Source organism: Nicotiana tabacum, chromosome 4 (assembly GCF_000715075.1).
Source record: "Nicotiana tabacum cultivar K326 chromosome 4, ASM71507v2, whole genome shotgun sequence".
Lineage (NCBI taxonomy): Eukaryota > Viridiplantae > Streptophyta > Magnoliopsida > Solanales > Solanaceae > Nicotiana > Nicotiana tabacum.
Window position 1 is genome coordinate 148,327,825 of NC_134083.1, and position 16,422 is coordinate 148,344,246.

Sequence of the window (16,422 nt, forward strand, 5' to 3'; positions counted from 1 at the left end):
GCTCTTTCTAAGGCTTTTAGATTGATTCTAAATCAACACTATATTCTGTTTTGCAACAAAAACAAAAAAGAAGAAGACAATTCATCTTAATCTTCTGAATAGGGCTGATTGTATCCTCAAAGCATCTTGAATTCCTTCTTTTTGGCAATTCCCTCTCTTTATTTTGTTCTGCTTCTTGTTTCCTGTTTCTTTTTCCCTGGCGGGATTGGATTATGCCAATGCAGAACTTTTAGTTAGTAGTTTATTGTAGGATAATCAAAGAGATACGAGAACAAAGAGGTTAACTGGATAGAACTTGTTGAGTTGTTGACGAGAATTTGTGTGTTCTGCAGGCTAAAATAAATGAAACTTTTGATGGTGTGGAGGAAGGATATGAAAGTTCAAGGGATGAAGTCTCATCAGTTTCCTCCTATAATCCCATGAAAGATAATATACACCGAACATTTGGAAGTTCATTATCCTTGCAGTCTTCCTTAGCAAGGTCTTCAAGCAAAGATCTTCCACATCTTGAAGGACGGTCGAGCATATCTTCACAACTGGCACTTCCACAGATAGCTGTGGCTGATGTCTTGTATGATTCTAATGGGGGTAAGACGAACACACACATATCTACATGCATATGAAGCGTCATTTACCACTGAAGTAGTTTCAGAGAATATCATTAGTCTTAGAAAATTTATTCTCCCTCTGTCCCATTTTATGTGAAGGAGTTTGACTGGCCATAGAGTTTAATAAACTTTTGACACATAAGCTAAATATATGCGAAGTACCAAAATTGCCCTTACTACCAATAATCCCCCTTAAAAGAATGAACTTTTATATCAACTGGGTCCAAACAAGTAATGTCATTAAGGGTAAAGTTTGGATGCTAATTTTAAATAGTTTACAAATAGGAAGGTGTCATTCTTTTATGGACAGACTAAAAGGGAAAGTGTCACATACAATGGGATAGAGGGAGTATGTGTTTTCATGGTCCGATAGGTATCTTCGAGGAAATTGACTTTTTTATTTCTATGCCTTTTTTTCACAAAATGGAAATGTTACAATTCCTCTTAGTCAAGCTGACAGTTTTATCTTATTTTAAGCAAAAAAGAACTGAGGGTTTTATTTTATTCTTCCAGCAGATGTTTTGTCCCCCAGCAAGTCTTCTTCTTTCGTCTCTCCAAGTCAACAGCTGAAAAATACCAAATCCTTTTCCAAATATGATGATTCAACAGTACCTTCTGTCTCAGGCATGGGTGAATCTGGAGCATGTAAATCAAGCTTGCACTCAGATCTAAATATCTAGTATTTGTTCCCTCCATACTCTTTAAGTGATAAAAGATCCTTGATGATAATCGTTTACCAACATTTACTGCAGCAGAAGGGTTTATTCGAGGGAGGTCTTACAACATTAGACTGGATGACCAAGTGCTTCTAAGGTTTTCTCCAAAAAATTCTGAGTCGACGTATTACTTCAGTGATATGGTAATTGTATTATTCAGTGTCTTGGTCCTTCCATGTTAGTGTTATCACCAATGCCTATTTGCATCAGACTGGCTGGAACCTTACCTGTTTTTTATTGTTTTGCAACAGATAGGTGGAACCCTGACCTTTTTTCATGAAGAGGGTTCTAGAAGATGCCTTGAGGTAGTCTTATATATCAAAATACATGCTTGGAATAAGGCTTAGACATATGGATTATTATCAGTTTATTGTGCGCTCTGGAGTTTATTGGTCCTTTTTGTTGCCTTCTAGCTTTTAATAACACTGGAGATGACCGAGACTATAAGCCGACGGTTTGTACATCCTTCACGGAGACATGCTCCTTCTATTACTAAGGTATTCTTTAAGTGATTCTAGTATTATACCTGTTGATGATTCTTTACTACTCTTTGCATTTGATAAAGCAAAAGTGTTTTGACGGATTTTATCTGGAAAGAGATAAATACTTGAGCCCCCCTTCATTTGGTGATTAGTAACCAAAGCAATTTGAATTATGCAGGTTCATAGTGATCATCATGAAGTGGTTGCTGATTTAATTCAGACAAGCTTTATTTTTTCCATTCCGATGGATGGTCCTATGTCTTTTTCCACTCATTATGTCTCCGTACAATGGGCTCTTCGATTTGAATTCTTTACCACTCCCAAGAATGTTGACTGGTCAAGGTATGACCATTTTTTCATGTAACAGGAATGTTTTGCTGGATTGATAACATTGCATGAGTCATTGATTAAAGACTGGAGTTCTGTTTTGAGAGGGTGCAGATAAAGAGTAAAACACATAGCAGAACAGTAATCATACAAAAGGGCTTGTAGACTTACTAAAAAGCTGAAAAAAGATCATGAACAATCAAAAGGGTCTAGAAGTACATCTGCTCTTCAACTACTTAAATGGCCTCTTATTTCCACCAAATATAAGGGATATGAGAAATTTGACAGTGAGTTTGTGCAAAAAATTATTCTGATTCCACCTTTTATTTCTTTCATGCCTGAGAATCCATGTAGAATATGTGAGCTGTTGAATCAAATTGCAGACTATTAGTTATGTACTACTGATCTCCATTTTAAGGGAAATCATGAAGAGGCTAAAGGCTCAATTGTCCATGGCTTAACCCTTCGGAATAAACAAATGCCAAATTCTCTAGGAAACTCACATGGAGAAGAATATTTTATCACTTCTTCCTTCAAACGTAAGTAGCACTGGGTGTCCAATCTTGTACCTCTTTTCATAATATCATTTGAGGTAATGGTTCATGAACCAGTGCCCAGCAAATGAAAAAATGATCATGATGATGGTCTCCGTCTTTTGACAATTATCCTAGGATATTGAGTATTGCTAGGATGGTTCTTAAGTTAGAACCTTTAACAGGAAATACTCTCTTGCTGTCAGTAAAAAGGGCAGCTCGGTGCACTAAGCTCCTGCTATGCGGGGGGGTCTGGGGAAGGGCCAGACCACAAGGATCTATTGTATGCAGCTTACCCTGCATTTCTGTAAGAGGTTGTTTCCATGGCTCAAACCCGTGACCTCCTGGTCACATGGCAACAACTTTACCAGTCACGGCAAGGCTCCCCTTCACTCTCTTGCTATCAGTATCTAAATTAAAGTGGATAATCAAAGACACCTTGAGATTCTACATGATTAAACTTCCAATCTTCTCTATGTCAAAGTGGGAACTTTCTTGACATAATTATTTCTAGTGAATCACAGAAGGTTGAAGCATGCTCTTAGTTTGTTTAAATAGTTGATTCAATTTTAAAGAGAATATGGTAATGAAAGGAATTTATATGGTCTAATCAAATGCACCATAGTTGTAATCTTGACATGCTCTTCTACCCTCTTCGTTCGCCATGTCCTGATTCATCCGTGCAATGTCTATCTGATATTGTTTGTAGATTTTCCTTCGTACTTTGGTATTTTTCCTTGAATTCACTAAATTCTCAAATTTATCCCTCTTTGTTTCTGAAAGTGCTTCATGTATAACATATCAGATATGAGCATCCTCTTTTGGTAGAGGGTAGAGAGAAGTGTGAGTGGGTACTTCCAATAACTGTGCATGCACCTCCTGGAGGAGCTGCTGCAGCTCAGACACGAAATGACAAATCATTCTCTTTGGAACCCCTATGGGTCCACACATAAAGGTAAATGGAACTCTCATTTTCTAATCCAGCTGTTTTAACTTCTGATTGATATGTACTTTGTGAGATGTTGTTTGTTCTTGGTTTCTCTTTTCCACTGTCTGATGTACGTATTGACTCGTATTCACCTGGAAGATATGATCTAGTCATAGTTTTCTTGATCAACAAATGTACGTGTAGTTTCATATAGCTATTAAGCTGATTTTTGTATGCCATTTAGGGAAATATTGTGCTAATTGCTCTGAAATTTGAGAAATAGTTGCAGTTAGCTCCTCTATCTTGCTTGACACACGTAATGTCTTAACTTCTGAATGTTGTCATTTACATTGGGATGTTCGTAAGCATTATGATTATATGCTAAGGAATATTTTTCTGGTCCCTTCAAAAGCCATTGATCTGAGTGTTACTTTTAAAGACTTCTGGGCATTTTGTACCCTTACGCTTGTTCTTGACAGGTGAGGTAGTTACATATTCTGGCAAATCTTGAGAGCTAATCTTCCAAGAAGAAGTATTTACGCGTGGTTTGACACTCCTAATTTTAGCACCTTATATCCTTGAAGTCAACTTGATCTTGTTAGAAGTCAAGGTCTTCGGTGCCAACACAATAAATGTGCAATAAGTGCACCATCATCTTTTATTTATTCATGCTTTCTTTGTTTATTTATTGTGTATACGAATAAGTTCTATCTCTATTTTCTCCTTTCTCTCCTCCAACTTTTCACGTATTTCATTTTGGACGGTTAGATGTCGCAAATGCTAACCTACAGTTGAACTAAAGCGTCATTACAAGAATGCATTTGTTTTGCTATTCTCGTTAGAGACAGCAACTGTGTTGTATTATGTCTGGAGATGTGGGATTCACTCGATTATGTTTAGGCATTTTTTGCAAATCTCTTCTGCAATTAGCATTAAAACACTTTTCTTTTTGAATCTTATAGGTATACACATTGCTAGAAGATAAAATGCATGGCTTCACAACTGTACTGAGCTAGAAAGCAACCCCTGGAATTTGTGTACCAGGTTCTGATGTCAGAAAGAATGAGTGGTGACTGAGATTCAGTATTATTGTATTTTATTCATCAGTAGATATATTTCTCATTTCCAATCTTTGGCATGTCGTTCGTTCCTTCTCTTTAACATCATTTTTATGTGATTAGAAATATGCTTCACCTTTTTATTTTCTTTTGATGATATTCTTAGAGAAGATTTTATTCCGGGAATCATTACGTTGAATGTCATTATGTATATGATTAGAAGAGTCCAGTGAGGTAGGATTTTATTGGAAATACCATGCAACAGTATATTATAATTTCTAATTCATGGATTAGGATCTGATGTTTTGAGAATTTACTATTGCTTTAAAGAGGAAGTCTTCACGAATGTTACATTTACACTAAGCGGTGAAATAGGTTTTCTATAACATACAAGCAAAGGGATATCAAAGGTCAAAATGCACTTCGATTCCAAGCATTGCCTGCAATTGTTATTTTTTTTGTCCAAACACTTTGGTTTTGTTTTATTTTTGAAATTAAAACATAATAATCAAAATACAACATAAATTCTCTTACAATAATTCCAAAGGTACACCATTTTTGATCTTTTGAAAATTCTCAAAACACCGATCTTTCGCCTTTCGTCCAGATTCTTTTCTTAGACTCCACAAGAAAAGAATGGTTCACTTGGATAGGAAGGCTTTTGCTTCACGTATTTTTTTTCTTGGATAACCTAAGTCGATGATCTGAACATTTCGTTGAAATTATGTATAAGAGGTCGTCCCTTAGTGAATTGATTCGAGGATAAATTGGTAGTGGCATATTTATTTTTTGTTAGAAAAAAACATGTACCATTTGTTTGTGGCATTTATTAAAGATGAAAATCTTGACATTTGATGGGTTAAAGGTAGATTAAATAATCAGTTCTTGGCTAAATTGTAAGACCCCAACTCACTAGTAATATTATCATTTTTGGGCTCAGGCTTGCACCAGCGTCATTAGGGTAAAAGGCATGCTTCCTTATGTAAGTAACATTTCTCCTCTATTTGGTGTTATATAAACCCCTCTCTTAGGGACTCAATGTCGTCGTTGAGGTGTGGCCCACCATTACTCAATGTTGCATGCGAGTGGCTCCGATATCATTACAACTAACACACTAGTGATATTATTATTTTTTTGGGCCTAGACTCGCACGACTTTAGCCTAAAGACATATGTGTTACAATAATTGTTCTAAGTATCACTCTATTGTTATATAGAAATCAACAATAGTAACTTTTTCTTTTATTTAATTATTAAGGTAGCAGCACCTTGTTCCCCAAAGTTATTTACTACTACCTCCGGTCCAGAATAAGTGATTTTTTGGATGTTTTTATACAGATTAAGAAATCCACCTTTTAACATTAATTAACAATGAAATTAACCATATTAACCTTTACTATCTCTTCACATAAATATCTCTAACACATACTCCAACATTATTTACTCCAAGGGCAATGTAGGAAAAAAAATAATTAATTCATTCTTAAAATTTGAAAAAATCACTTATTTGGGACCACAAAAAAAAGGTCAAAAATCACTTATTGTGGACCAGAGGGAGTACTAATTACTAAATAAACAAACCAAACGAATCACAAGCCTCATGTACAAGTCAAAGCGAGAAATATTAAAATTAAGCAGTACTAACCTTTGTAAATTTTATTGGAATTTAGTTGTAAATAAAGTTTATATCTTAACTCCACCAAAGTATAGTCCAGAAATAAATAAATATTTTATTAGAAAAACGCAAAAAAGAAATTTACTTCACATTTATCTTCATATACATTATTATTATTAAATTATAATTAATTAATTAAGACTTAATTATAATAAATTAATATATCTTTAATGTAGAAATTAGGTACTGGCAAGTGTTTATTAACAAAACATCTTAAATACCACCGTTATTTAAAAAGGAAAAAATTAAAGAATTCACCAAAGCTCAATAGTAGGACGGGTTGTTTAGTATGTGGGATAAGGGATAATAGTTTCAGAACTAAATGCAAGAATATTTTATGTTTGGTTGAACTTTGGAATTTGGGATTAATTAATCTCACAATTGAGTATTATTCTATCTCACATTGAGGGTGAAATAATAGTTTGGAGATTAAGTAATCCCCAGATAATTACTAAAATGACAAAGATTCTATTCTCCAAGGCTGGTTCCCCAAAGTCTTTTAAATAATCCAAGGTTAAAATTAAAAATAAAAGTTTATCCCAACTTATCTTATACACCAAACATATGTTTAAATTATCCCTTAGAATATTGTATATCCCATTTTTAGTCCAATAAATCTAACTTTTTCGAATAAAAATATATTTATTAAATTTATTCTCCGAATTATTATCTCTATCATTATAATTTCGGATAACTTGTTTGGTACCAAATGACCCCTTAGAATATTGTATTGACCAGTAAGACCTGCTGATCTGTTTCTAACATTTGACAGTCATCTCATCCATGTAAAGCCAATCTGTATTTTTCCTTTCTGCATCAATCGCTAATTATTATATTCATATTTATTCAATCCTCATTTAAAAACCAAATCCAACATTAAAAATTCTGCAAACAAAATCCACAGTCTTGGAGGCAAATTGGGTAATAAAGCTAATCTTTAAGGACACCATTGAAGCTTCAAGAACCCCTCTTTTCAGGTCAGTATTTTATGAAATTCTCCTTTAAAAATGTAATATTTCATTTGGGTATCTTCAAATCTGAGTTATTATAAATTTCTTGACGATTCTTTTGTATTATAAAGATTTATTGTGTGCAAAAATACAAACTTCTATGTAGTTCTTAATCAATAGTGTTGAAACAATTCCTAGTTTTTGTCTTCATTGATCTGTATTGTAGTTTCTGAGGATCTTAATGTAAAAATCTTGGATCAAAGTTGTGATCTTTTGGATCAAATCTGAACTATGATTTGATGGAAGGAACCGAAGTAGGAATTTTTGTGCTTGGATTTATTTATTGACGTAATTCAGATTTCCATTCTATTGTTTTATTCAAATGATGAAGTGAGTTTCATTTAACTATTTGCAGAAATTAGGAGCTCTTTATGTTACTCCCTCCGTCTCATATTAACAGTCGTGGTTACTAAATATAGTTGTATCAAATTATTTGTCATTTTAGAAGTTCTAAGACAAAATTGATTATTGTTTTTCCTTTTTTACCCTCAGTAATAATTGTTCTCGAAGATGGAGATAATACATAAATAGAATAAATATTCAATGAACAGAAATTTTATCTTAAGACATAAATAAGGGTATAATAGTCTAACCCCTTTCCTAATTAATGTTTCTTAAGGGGCGTGTAAAAAAAAATACGACAGATAATATGAGACAGAGGGAGTACCTACAACGGACATGAGATAACAACTAGTCACTGTGTCCCATAATTTCTGTTCCTTTTTTGCTCTCCAAGAGTCAAAGACAAATTATCTTTATTTTAACTTTAATTTATCTTATTTTGGTATTTAGATATACTTTTTGGTGTAGTTTAAAATTTTATTTCAAAGAATGAGTTAATCTATGTCTGCCTGTCTGGTTCAAGTCTAACCTTGGTCACTTTTACCATCCAACAAAGGAAAGGTACTAAGATTATGCTTAGCATTTAAGTTTCGTGCTAAGCATCTTGCTTATGCTTCATACTTTAGTTTATTTTATTTTTTTGATAAGGTAAGTAAAAATTCTCTCTCCTTGGTTGCATAACTTGTAAAGAAAAAGCCTTCCATCAAATATGTTATCTTTTATACAAACGTTTATTTATGTACTTTAAGACAATTCAAGAAAGAGAAGTTAGTTTTTTTCAGGCTTTGGCCAAATGGTTGAGGTCTTCTGATCTGACTGAGTTGGAATTGCATCTCGATCCGAGTTACATGCTGTTAATGCACACATTTTTTTTAAGCTTAGATCATATTCCAACAATCATATTTGGTATGCTCAATTGTCCAATTTGTTTGATTTCATAATTCCATAATTGAAAAGCTTAAGGGAGAATAGGGGATGAGCTATATGAAGGACATGCTGAGTGTGGTAGGCAAATTGACACATTGGACAAAGAAAAAGACTGAGAGAGAAGTTTCACCTTATTTTGTGAACTTTCATTTGTTAGCATAAAGCAGGTACAGGATAAAATTTCTAGTTTTCATCTGTCAAATATGATTCTGTCTTCCCTGCCAAAAAATGATAATGATTTATGTTCTTTAGGACCATGCAATTCCTCAAAGCCAAGAAAATGAATTTGTTTTCTGGATGAATTTCTGATAGTATAATATTATTTATAGTTGTGTGCGTCTAACTTATCGTTTTCTTCAATCCAACACCTTAGTTATGTTTTGTTACACAAAGGAATGATTAAGTATAACTTTTTTTAACAAAATAATTAATTGTTCATAACAACCATAGGACTGGCGACATTTTTGAAACTTATTGTGAAACTGTTAACGTGAAAAGATATATAACAACATTATGGTTGATGGTCAATGCTCATTTTATCTAAAAATGGGTAATGTTGATTCTCTGGCGCTTTAAATGCTTATCTTTTAGTCTCTTAATTCCAGTCCCTTTTATGATTATACATGAACTTTTGGGGTATCATAGATTACCTAAAATTATGTGAATGGAACAACTTCTTTTCCATATAGATAATGGATGCAACAATATCAGTTGTTACAAATACGTTGAGAGATGCATCTGATTGGGTGACATGGATATCCGAGGCTCCATTTGCAAGAGCTGTGGTGTTTGGAGTTAACATTGGAGGTAATTTTCCCTATCCATAAAAAAATTGCTATTGCTGTTAAACTAGATGGGAGGTGTTTTCCCTGTACATAAAATTGCTATTGTTGTTAAACTAGATGGGAGGTATTTTCCCTATCCATAAAAAAATGCTATTGCTTTCAAACTAGATGGGAGGTATTTTACCTATCCATAAAAAATTTGCTATTGGTTGTTAAACTAGATGATGACTTGTGAGAAGACGTACTCTTGATCCTGCAGGGCATCTATTTGTGGAGGGTCTTCTCCTTGTAGTCATCCTTTTCCTACTATCGCAGAAAAGTTATAAACCACCTAAAAGACCATTGACAAAGAAGGTTAGTCCCTTGTGTTATTCCACCAGTTCTATCTTTGTTTCTCTGTTAGTCCATCTTTTGTTCTTTCTCGCTCCCTCTCTTTGATTTTCTCATACTTTTTGGGACTGAGGCGCAGTAGTTGTTGTTTGTTTGTTTGATTTGCTCATTCATATGAACAGAATTGCCTCCATGGTCAAGTTCTAATCGGTATTTGATTGCTCTTCCTCATTACCAAGATGATGATGTGCTTAAAAGGAGAATTATTGTATTTATGATGCACTCCCATTTTCCAGTTTCTGATTTGTGTAGTTAAATGATTATCTTATTGGAAAGTGATCAAGGCAGGGTTTCACACTTTAGCCAGTTCTTCTCTTTAAAAGTTGCAGAAAGTCCTATGCTTGATGTGGGCCAGAAAAGATAATAAACTTAAAAAAGTTTTACATTCTTAGAAGAATAGCATAAAAAGCTGCTGCTGTAACGCTCTCTCAAAGTAGAACCTAACTTAAAGATGTCCAACTCTTCTTTCTCCATCCTATGCTCTAAGCTCTAAGGTGCTTGGGCAATGACCTTGAACTTGAAAATTAAAGAGCTCCAACATTCTATATTTTTTAGGAATCTTTAATCTTGACCATTGTATAGCGGTTGGTGCCAATATAATCCCCGCATTTTGGTATTCATAGATAGGAGGTAGGCTTCTCACTTACATGTGTACAAGTCTTTCCTTGGCGTTACTATTAATGCTGGGTCCGTCCATACTTTATGTACTATTTGATAATGTTTTGATATTTATTGGCCCAAGTGATTGTTAAAATTAAAAATAAAATATGTTATTGTTTATAGCGTGTCAGTATTTGTATGTAAGTTTTCTATCTTCTATGCAACATGCTACATTCAAGCTGATGAACGTGTGTATGTGCTTCGGTTTTTAGGAAATAGATGAGCTATGTGATGAATGGGTCCCAGAACCTCTTATTCCCACCATTACAGATGAGATGAAATCGGAGCCTCCAGTACTTGAAAGGTGGAAATACTCTCTCTTTTTTTCATTTGAAAAACGAAGCATATACATTCTCGTTAGACAAGTCAGTATTCTGCACATTTGTCTAATTATGCCTTTTACCACTGTAAGATTCTATTCTCGCTTAAGTGATAGAAACCAGCCAAAGAATATAGGAACTAATTCAAATGCCATGCCACTGACTTTGGGAGCCACATAGAGGAATCCCTTTTTCTTATGGTCTGTTGATCCTGACTGGTCCTAAGAATTACGTTAGAACATCAACGAGGGTATTCAGAGAACTTTGAGAATTGATTTAAGGCTTTGGTTCCTCTTATTAAGGATTTGGGCTCAAACTTTTTAGGTCAAAGAGGACGAGACCCAAAGGGATGGAACTCAATGAGTTGATTGGGATACTAGAAAAGAGCCACTGAACCTGAGTTCACAAGAGGAGAAAAATCTAGATAAGCGCTAATTGTGTAACACATCTACCTATGCCCTTTTTGGTTTTTAGAATTAAAAAGAGAATATATGCAGGTTTGGCTTGTTATTTTAATCAGTACAAAAAGTTAATAACTCCTGTACCTCCTATTTCATTCGATAAGCATCTAGGAGGATGCAAATCAGTACAAAAAGTTAAAACATATGCAAATTTGGAGCGAGATTAGCTTATTTGCTTCTTCTACTCGAGCTTACTCAGGCTATAAAAGTTGTAAGTCAAGTTTATGAAACCCCCATATTTCTATGGTTGTAGTTTCTATTTGCTTGCGTTCTCTCGTTTATCTAATTGCTTACAAGTTTTATTAATGCAGCGCTGCAGGTCCTCATACAACTGTTAATGGCAAGGAAGTAGTAAATTTTACTTCAGCCAATTACCTCGGATTATTAGGAAATGAAAAGTTACTCGTAAGAAACCCTTCTCTCTTGAACATTTTGAATTGTAATTTGGTTCAAGGTTATCATTGCCTGATGTCGTATATCAGGAGACATGCACCAGGGCATTGGAGAAATATGGAGTAGGTTCTTGTGGTCCTCGTGGATTCTATGGAACAATTGGTATAATTTGTGATATTCATAAATAGGGAGAGTTAATTTTCTTCTGCTCTATTTCCAACCTTCCTCTTTCTCGCCCAACCTTATCATTCTTTATTTCATACAGATGTTCACCTTGATTGTGAGGCCAGGATAGCCAAGTTTCTTGGAACTCCTGATTCTATACTCTACTCTTATGGACTTTCTACCATGTTCAGTGCAATTCCAGCATTTTGCAAGAAGGGAGATGTCATTGTTGCGTAAGTTCATCATTCTTTGCACGTTGATCATAGGTATTTTCTTCAATTTTTCTTTTTTTTTAAAGATGAGCTCAGGCTGTAGAATAGATACATCCTCATACAGTATGAAGTATCTTTTCTTGGAGTAGGAGGAAGGGATTATGGAGGAACCAGGCTGTAGAATAGATATATCCTTACAGAGGATGAAATATCTTTTATTGGGGGTAGGAGAAAGGGATTATGGAGGAACCAGTCTGTAGAGTAAAATGAAACATATTAGCATTTCATGAATTAATTCTCATTTTCAACCATGACTTTTGCTTGCTTAGGGATGAAGGTGTGCATTGGGGAATACAAAATGGACTTCAGCTCTCTAGAAGTACAATCATATACTTCAAGCACAATGATATGGAGTCCTTGAGAAATACATTGGAGAAAGTCACTCAAGAAAACAAGCGAGCTAAAAAACTTAGGCGATATATTGTTGTTGAAGCAGTGTATCAGGTATCTTCTTTTTTATTATTTAGTTGTGTCAAAGCTGTATGTCGTAGAACTGCCTGGACCATGATCACCTCTTCTCAATTCACTAAGAAGATTATTCTTTAATTTCATTTGTTTCTTCAACATCTAGAATTCTGGTCAAGTCGCTCCATTGGATGAAATCATCAAACTGAAGGAAAACTACAGATTCCGGGTATTGTTGGATGAAAGCAATTCCTTGGGTGTGCTTGGCAGTTCCGGTAAAGGTCTAACAGAACATTACAATGTTCCGGTAATGCCACTCAATTGATAGCCGTCTTGTATTATTCTGGATTTGTATTTTCTGTATGTATAACCTTAATCAGGTTATCCTTTTTGCAGGTCGACAAGATAGATATCATTACTGCTTCCATGGGACATGCATTGGCCACAGAGGGAGGATTTTGCACCGGGAGTACAAGAGTCATTGAACACCAGGTACTAAAAATGTGATTGGTATAGTCACACTTCCCTTCTCTTCCAAAAAAAAAATCTTGTCACTGTCTCCTGTTTATTTTTCCCGATTAAGCCGGTTTTCTTTTGTTTGGCAGCGCCTCAGTAGTTCTGGTTACGTGTTTTCTGCTTCTCTGCCTCCATATCTAGCAAGTGCTGCAATCAAAGCTTTTGATATCCTGGAAGTAAATCCTGACCTTATCACAAAATTGAGGGAAAACATTAAGATACTGTTTAAAGGTATTTTCCCTTACACAAAGTAATCAGTGGTTGCTGGAAGATATCAACTTATTACCTTGTGTGGTTGCAGGTCTATCAGATATTAAAGGGCTGGAAATAGCGAGTGATCCACTCTCTCCCATAGTTTTTCTAAGACTAAACAAGTCCATGGGTTCCACAAACAGTGACCTAAAACTGCTAGAAGATATCGCGGATCGTGTAAGTCATAATCTGTGTTCAACTTTCAAGTTGTAGCCGTGTTTTCTTCTTATTCTTATTCTCATACACATCCTAATAGATTCTCCACAAAATATTGTCATTTGGCAGGTATTGAAGGAAGATTCTGTTTTTGTTGTCACTTCAAAGAGATCGACACTTGATAAATGTAAGTTGCCAGTTGGGCTTCGATTGTTTGTCTCAGCAGGGCACTCAGAATCTGATATGAAGAAAGCTAGTGAATCGTTGAAGAGAGTCGCAGCTTCACTATTGACCGATCAGAGCTAGAAGTGAGGTTCATCGTCTTTTAAGTGTCTGATATGTGAGCTGAAGCGAAAATAGGGCAGAAGTATTCTAGTATTCAAATAGGTGAACATTCTTTTTTAACTTTTTATGTCCATTAGACTTTGCATGTCAACTATAATATATTAGATAGATCAAGATTTACTTCTTGAGGTTGCAATGTTGCAAGGCTACAAGGCCTGAAAAGTCAGTTCTCTTGATTAATATTGTGCTTCCTGTAGCTGTGTTAATCTTTTTTTTTTTTTTTAAATCTCCCTTTCTTACCGATTATAAAGAAAATAGAAGAGGATAGAATGTTGGGATCTTGTAGTTGACTGTATAGACATGTTATTTCTTATTGTATTGTTAAGATATACAGTATCTTTTTGGTCTAGATTCTAGAAGTGATTAATCTCAAATTTTTATAGCTATCTTATCGTATAGAGGAAGTAAAGGGCTAATATTTTGGAAATATTGAGTAAATATCATATGGCCTTTACTGAAGCATAATTATGGAAAATGACTTATTTTATTAAAATGTTTTTATGAAAAATGTTTTTCGGTGTTTGATTGAAGAGTGAAAACTATTTTTTGAAAATTTTATTTATTAAAGAATGATAATAATATTAGCATATCACATAGCGTTTTGATGAGATTTTCGAGTATTAAAGGTCGATAATAACGTCTAATAGCCCCGCCCAAGTTATAACAAAAATGGGCCCATATTTTAAAGCGGTATTTACAATAGTGGGCCGGTCTGGCAACTAGTTTATAAAAATTGGTCCTAACTCGCTTATTCTTACTAGGTTTAGCCCAATTTATATATATTTTGAATTTTTTTAAGCACTGCTAAAAACCTATATTTTCTCTTTCCCAACCGTCTATCCCCCCCCCCCCCCTTTCTCTCTCATTTCCTCTCCACCAAATCTCCTTCAAAAATGTTAAAATTTCAACCAAAATGTCACGTCCTTAGTCTTAAACTAAGCGTATATGCGGCACTTAACAACTTGCTCATGTTCTTGCACAACTTACTTACGATCTTACTATGCAAAGTCAGCCTAAATACTATATTCAAGATTGCTAAGGGTGTTAGATAAGAAAGATAAGAGAAATTTGCTAAAGGAAATGTGAGAAATATGACACGGAAAAATTATATTATTAATGTACCTTAACTATAATACATGTACCCCTATTTATAAAAATACACAATACCCATATTACTCCTATTCCATGTAGGACTATGCTTATTTACATAACAACTAACTAACTAACACTCCCGCTCAAGTCGGTGCATACAAATCATATGTACCGAGCTTGTTACATATATAACCAATACGAGAACAAGTGAGGGACTTGGTGAAAATATCTGCAAGCTGATCATTCGACTTCACAAACTTTGTAGCATTATCTTCTGAGAGTATCTTTTCTCTGATGAAGTGACAGTCAATCTCAATGTGTTTAGTTCTCTCATGGAACACCGGATTTGATGCAATATGAAGGGCAACTTGATTATCGCACACAAGTTCCATATGGCTGATTTCATCAAATTTCAACTCCTTGAGCAATTGTTTGATCCAAACTAGCTCACATGTTGCCATAGCCATTGCTCGATATTCTGCTTCTGCAATAGGCCGAGCAACTACATTCTGTTTCTTGCTCTTCTAAGACACCAGATTGCCTTCAACTAAAACACAATATCCAGACGTAGAACGTCTATTAGAAGGTGATCCTGCCCAATCATCATCTGAGTATCCAACGATCTGCTCATGACCTCGATCCTCAAACAATAACCCTTTACTGGAGCTGATTTTATATACCGAAGAATGCGGACAACTGCATCCCAATGACTATCACAGAGAAAATTCATAAACTAACTTATAACACTCACAGGAAAGTAAATGTTAGGTCTGGTCACTGTGAGATAATTTAATTTACCAACCAACCGCCTATATCTTGTAGGATATCTAAGCGGCTCCCCCTGTCCTGGCAGAAGTTTAGAATTCGAATCCATCGAAGTGTCAACAGGTCTACAACCTATCATTCATGTCTCCTCAAGAATGTCTAAGGCATACTTCCGTTGTGAGATCACAATACCTGAGCTAGACTGAGCGACCTCAATACCCAGAAAATACGTTAATTTGCCCAGATCCTTAGTCTGAAAGTGTTGAAAGAGATGTTGCTTCAATTTAGTAATACCATCTTGATCATTGTCGGTAATAACAATATCATCAACATAGACCACCAGATAAATACAGTGACTTGAAGCAGAATGCTGATAAAACATGGAGTGATCAGCTTCACTCCGAGTCATGCCAAACTCCTGGATAACTATGCTGAGCTTACCAAACCAGGCTCGAGGAGACTGCTTTAGACCATAAAGTAACCGGAGCAAGTGACATACAAGGCCACGAGACTCCCCCTGAGCAACAAAACCAGGTGGTTGCTCCATATAAACTTCATCCTCAAGGTCACTGTGAAGAAAAACATTCTTAATATCCAACTGATAGAGAGGCCAATGGCAAACAACAGTCATGGATAGAAAAAGGCGGACTGATGCTATTTTAGCCACGTGAGAGAAAGTATCACTGTAATCGAGCCCAAATATCTGAGTATATCCTTTGGCAACAAGACGGGCCTTAAGTCGATCAACCTAGCTATCCGGACCAACTTTGACTGCATAAACCCAACGACAACCAACAGTAGATTTACCTGAAGGAAGAGGAACAAGCTCCCAAGTACCAC

At 35.1% G+C, this 16,422-nt stretch overlaps 2 protein-coding genes across 4 annotated transcripts in view; both read left to right on the plus strand.

The window, feature by feature from the left end:
• Positions 1–4,968, plus strand: part of LOC107795206 (uncharacterized) — a 38,290-nt gene extending 33,322 nt beyond the window's left edge. Inside the window, exons 6-13 of one of the 2 annotated variants that reach the window (XM_016617788.2) lie at positions 333–588; positions 1,122–1,253; positions 1,361–1,467; positions 1,576–1,629; positions 1,738–1,821; positions 1,985–2,148; positions 3,472–3,621; positions 4,557–4,968. In XM_016617788.2, coding sequence (XP_016473274.1) covers positions 333–588; positions 1,122–1,253; positions 1,361–1,467; positions 1,576–1,629; positions 1,738–1,821; positions 1,985–2,148; positions 3,472–3,619 — 945 coding nt within the window. In that variant the 3' untranslated portion in view covers positions 3,620–3,621; positions 4,557–4,968. The remainder of the gene's footprint in view (positions 1–332; positions 589–1,121; positions 1,254–1,360; positions 1,468–1,575; positions 1,630–1,737; positions 1,822–1,984; positions 2,149–3,471; positions 3,622–4,556) is intronic. The other variant, XM_016617789.2, reaches the window with a different exon arrangement.
• A 2,069-nt stretch (positions 4,969–7,037) lies between these two features.
• On the plus strand, positions 7,038–13,905 carry LOC107795207 (long chain base biosynthesis protein 1). Of its 2 annotated transcripts, none has more exons than XM_016617790.2 (13): positions 7,038–7,303; positions 9,295–9,412; positions 9,650–9,744; positions 10,653–10,744; positions 11,533–11,626; positions 11,704–11,776; positions 11,880–12,012; positions 12,321–12,495; positions 12,623–12,763; positions 12,853–12,948; positions 13,062–13,203; positions 13,274–13,401; positions 13,510–13,905. In XM_016617790.2, exons 2-13 carry the CDS (start codon positions 9,298–9,300, stop codon positions 13,684–13,686), a joined length of 1,461 nt encoding a protein of 486 aa, XP_016473276.1. In that variant the 5' UTR covers positions 7,038–7,303; positions 9,295–9,297; the 3' UTR covers positions 13,687–13,905. The 2 variants fall into 2 exon arrangements, with proteins under 2 accessions (XP_016473276.1, XP_016473277.1); XM_016617791.2 differs by lacking the exon at positions 7,038–7,303 and adding an exon at positions 8,635–8,772.
• The last annotated feature ends 2,517 nt before the right edge of the window (positions 13,906–16,422 follow it).

Excerpts from the sequence above, each read along its gene's own strand:
- LOC107795207 (XM_016617790.2), top strand. The coding sequence starts at position 9,298 with ATGGATGCAACAATATCAGTTGTTACAAATACGTTGAGAGATGCATCT. Across the intron at positions 11,777-11,879 it reads TGGATTCTATGGAACAATTG|ATGTTCACCTTGATTGTGAG; the intron begins GTATAATTTGTG and ends TATTTCATACAG. Across the intron at positions 13,204-13,273 it reads CATTAAGATACTGTTTAAAG|GTCTATCAGATATTAAAGGG; the intron begins GTATTTTCCCTT and ends GTGTGGTTGCAG.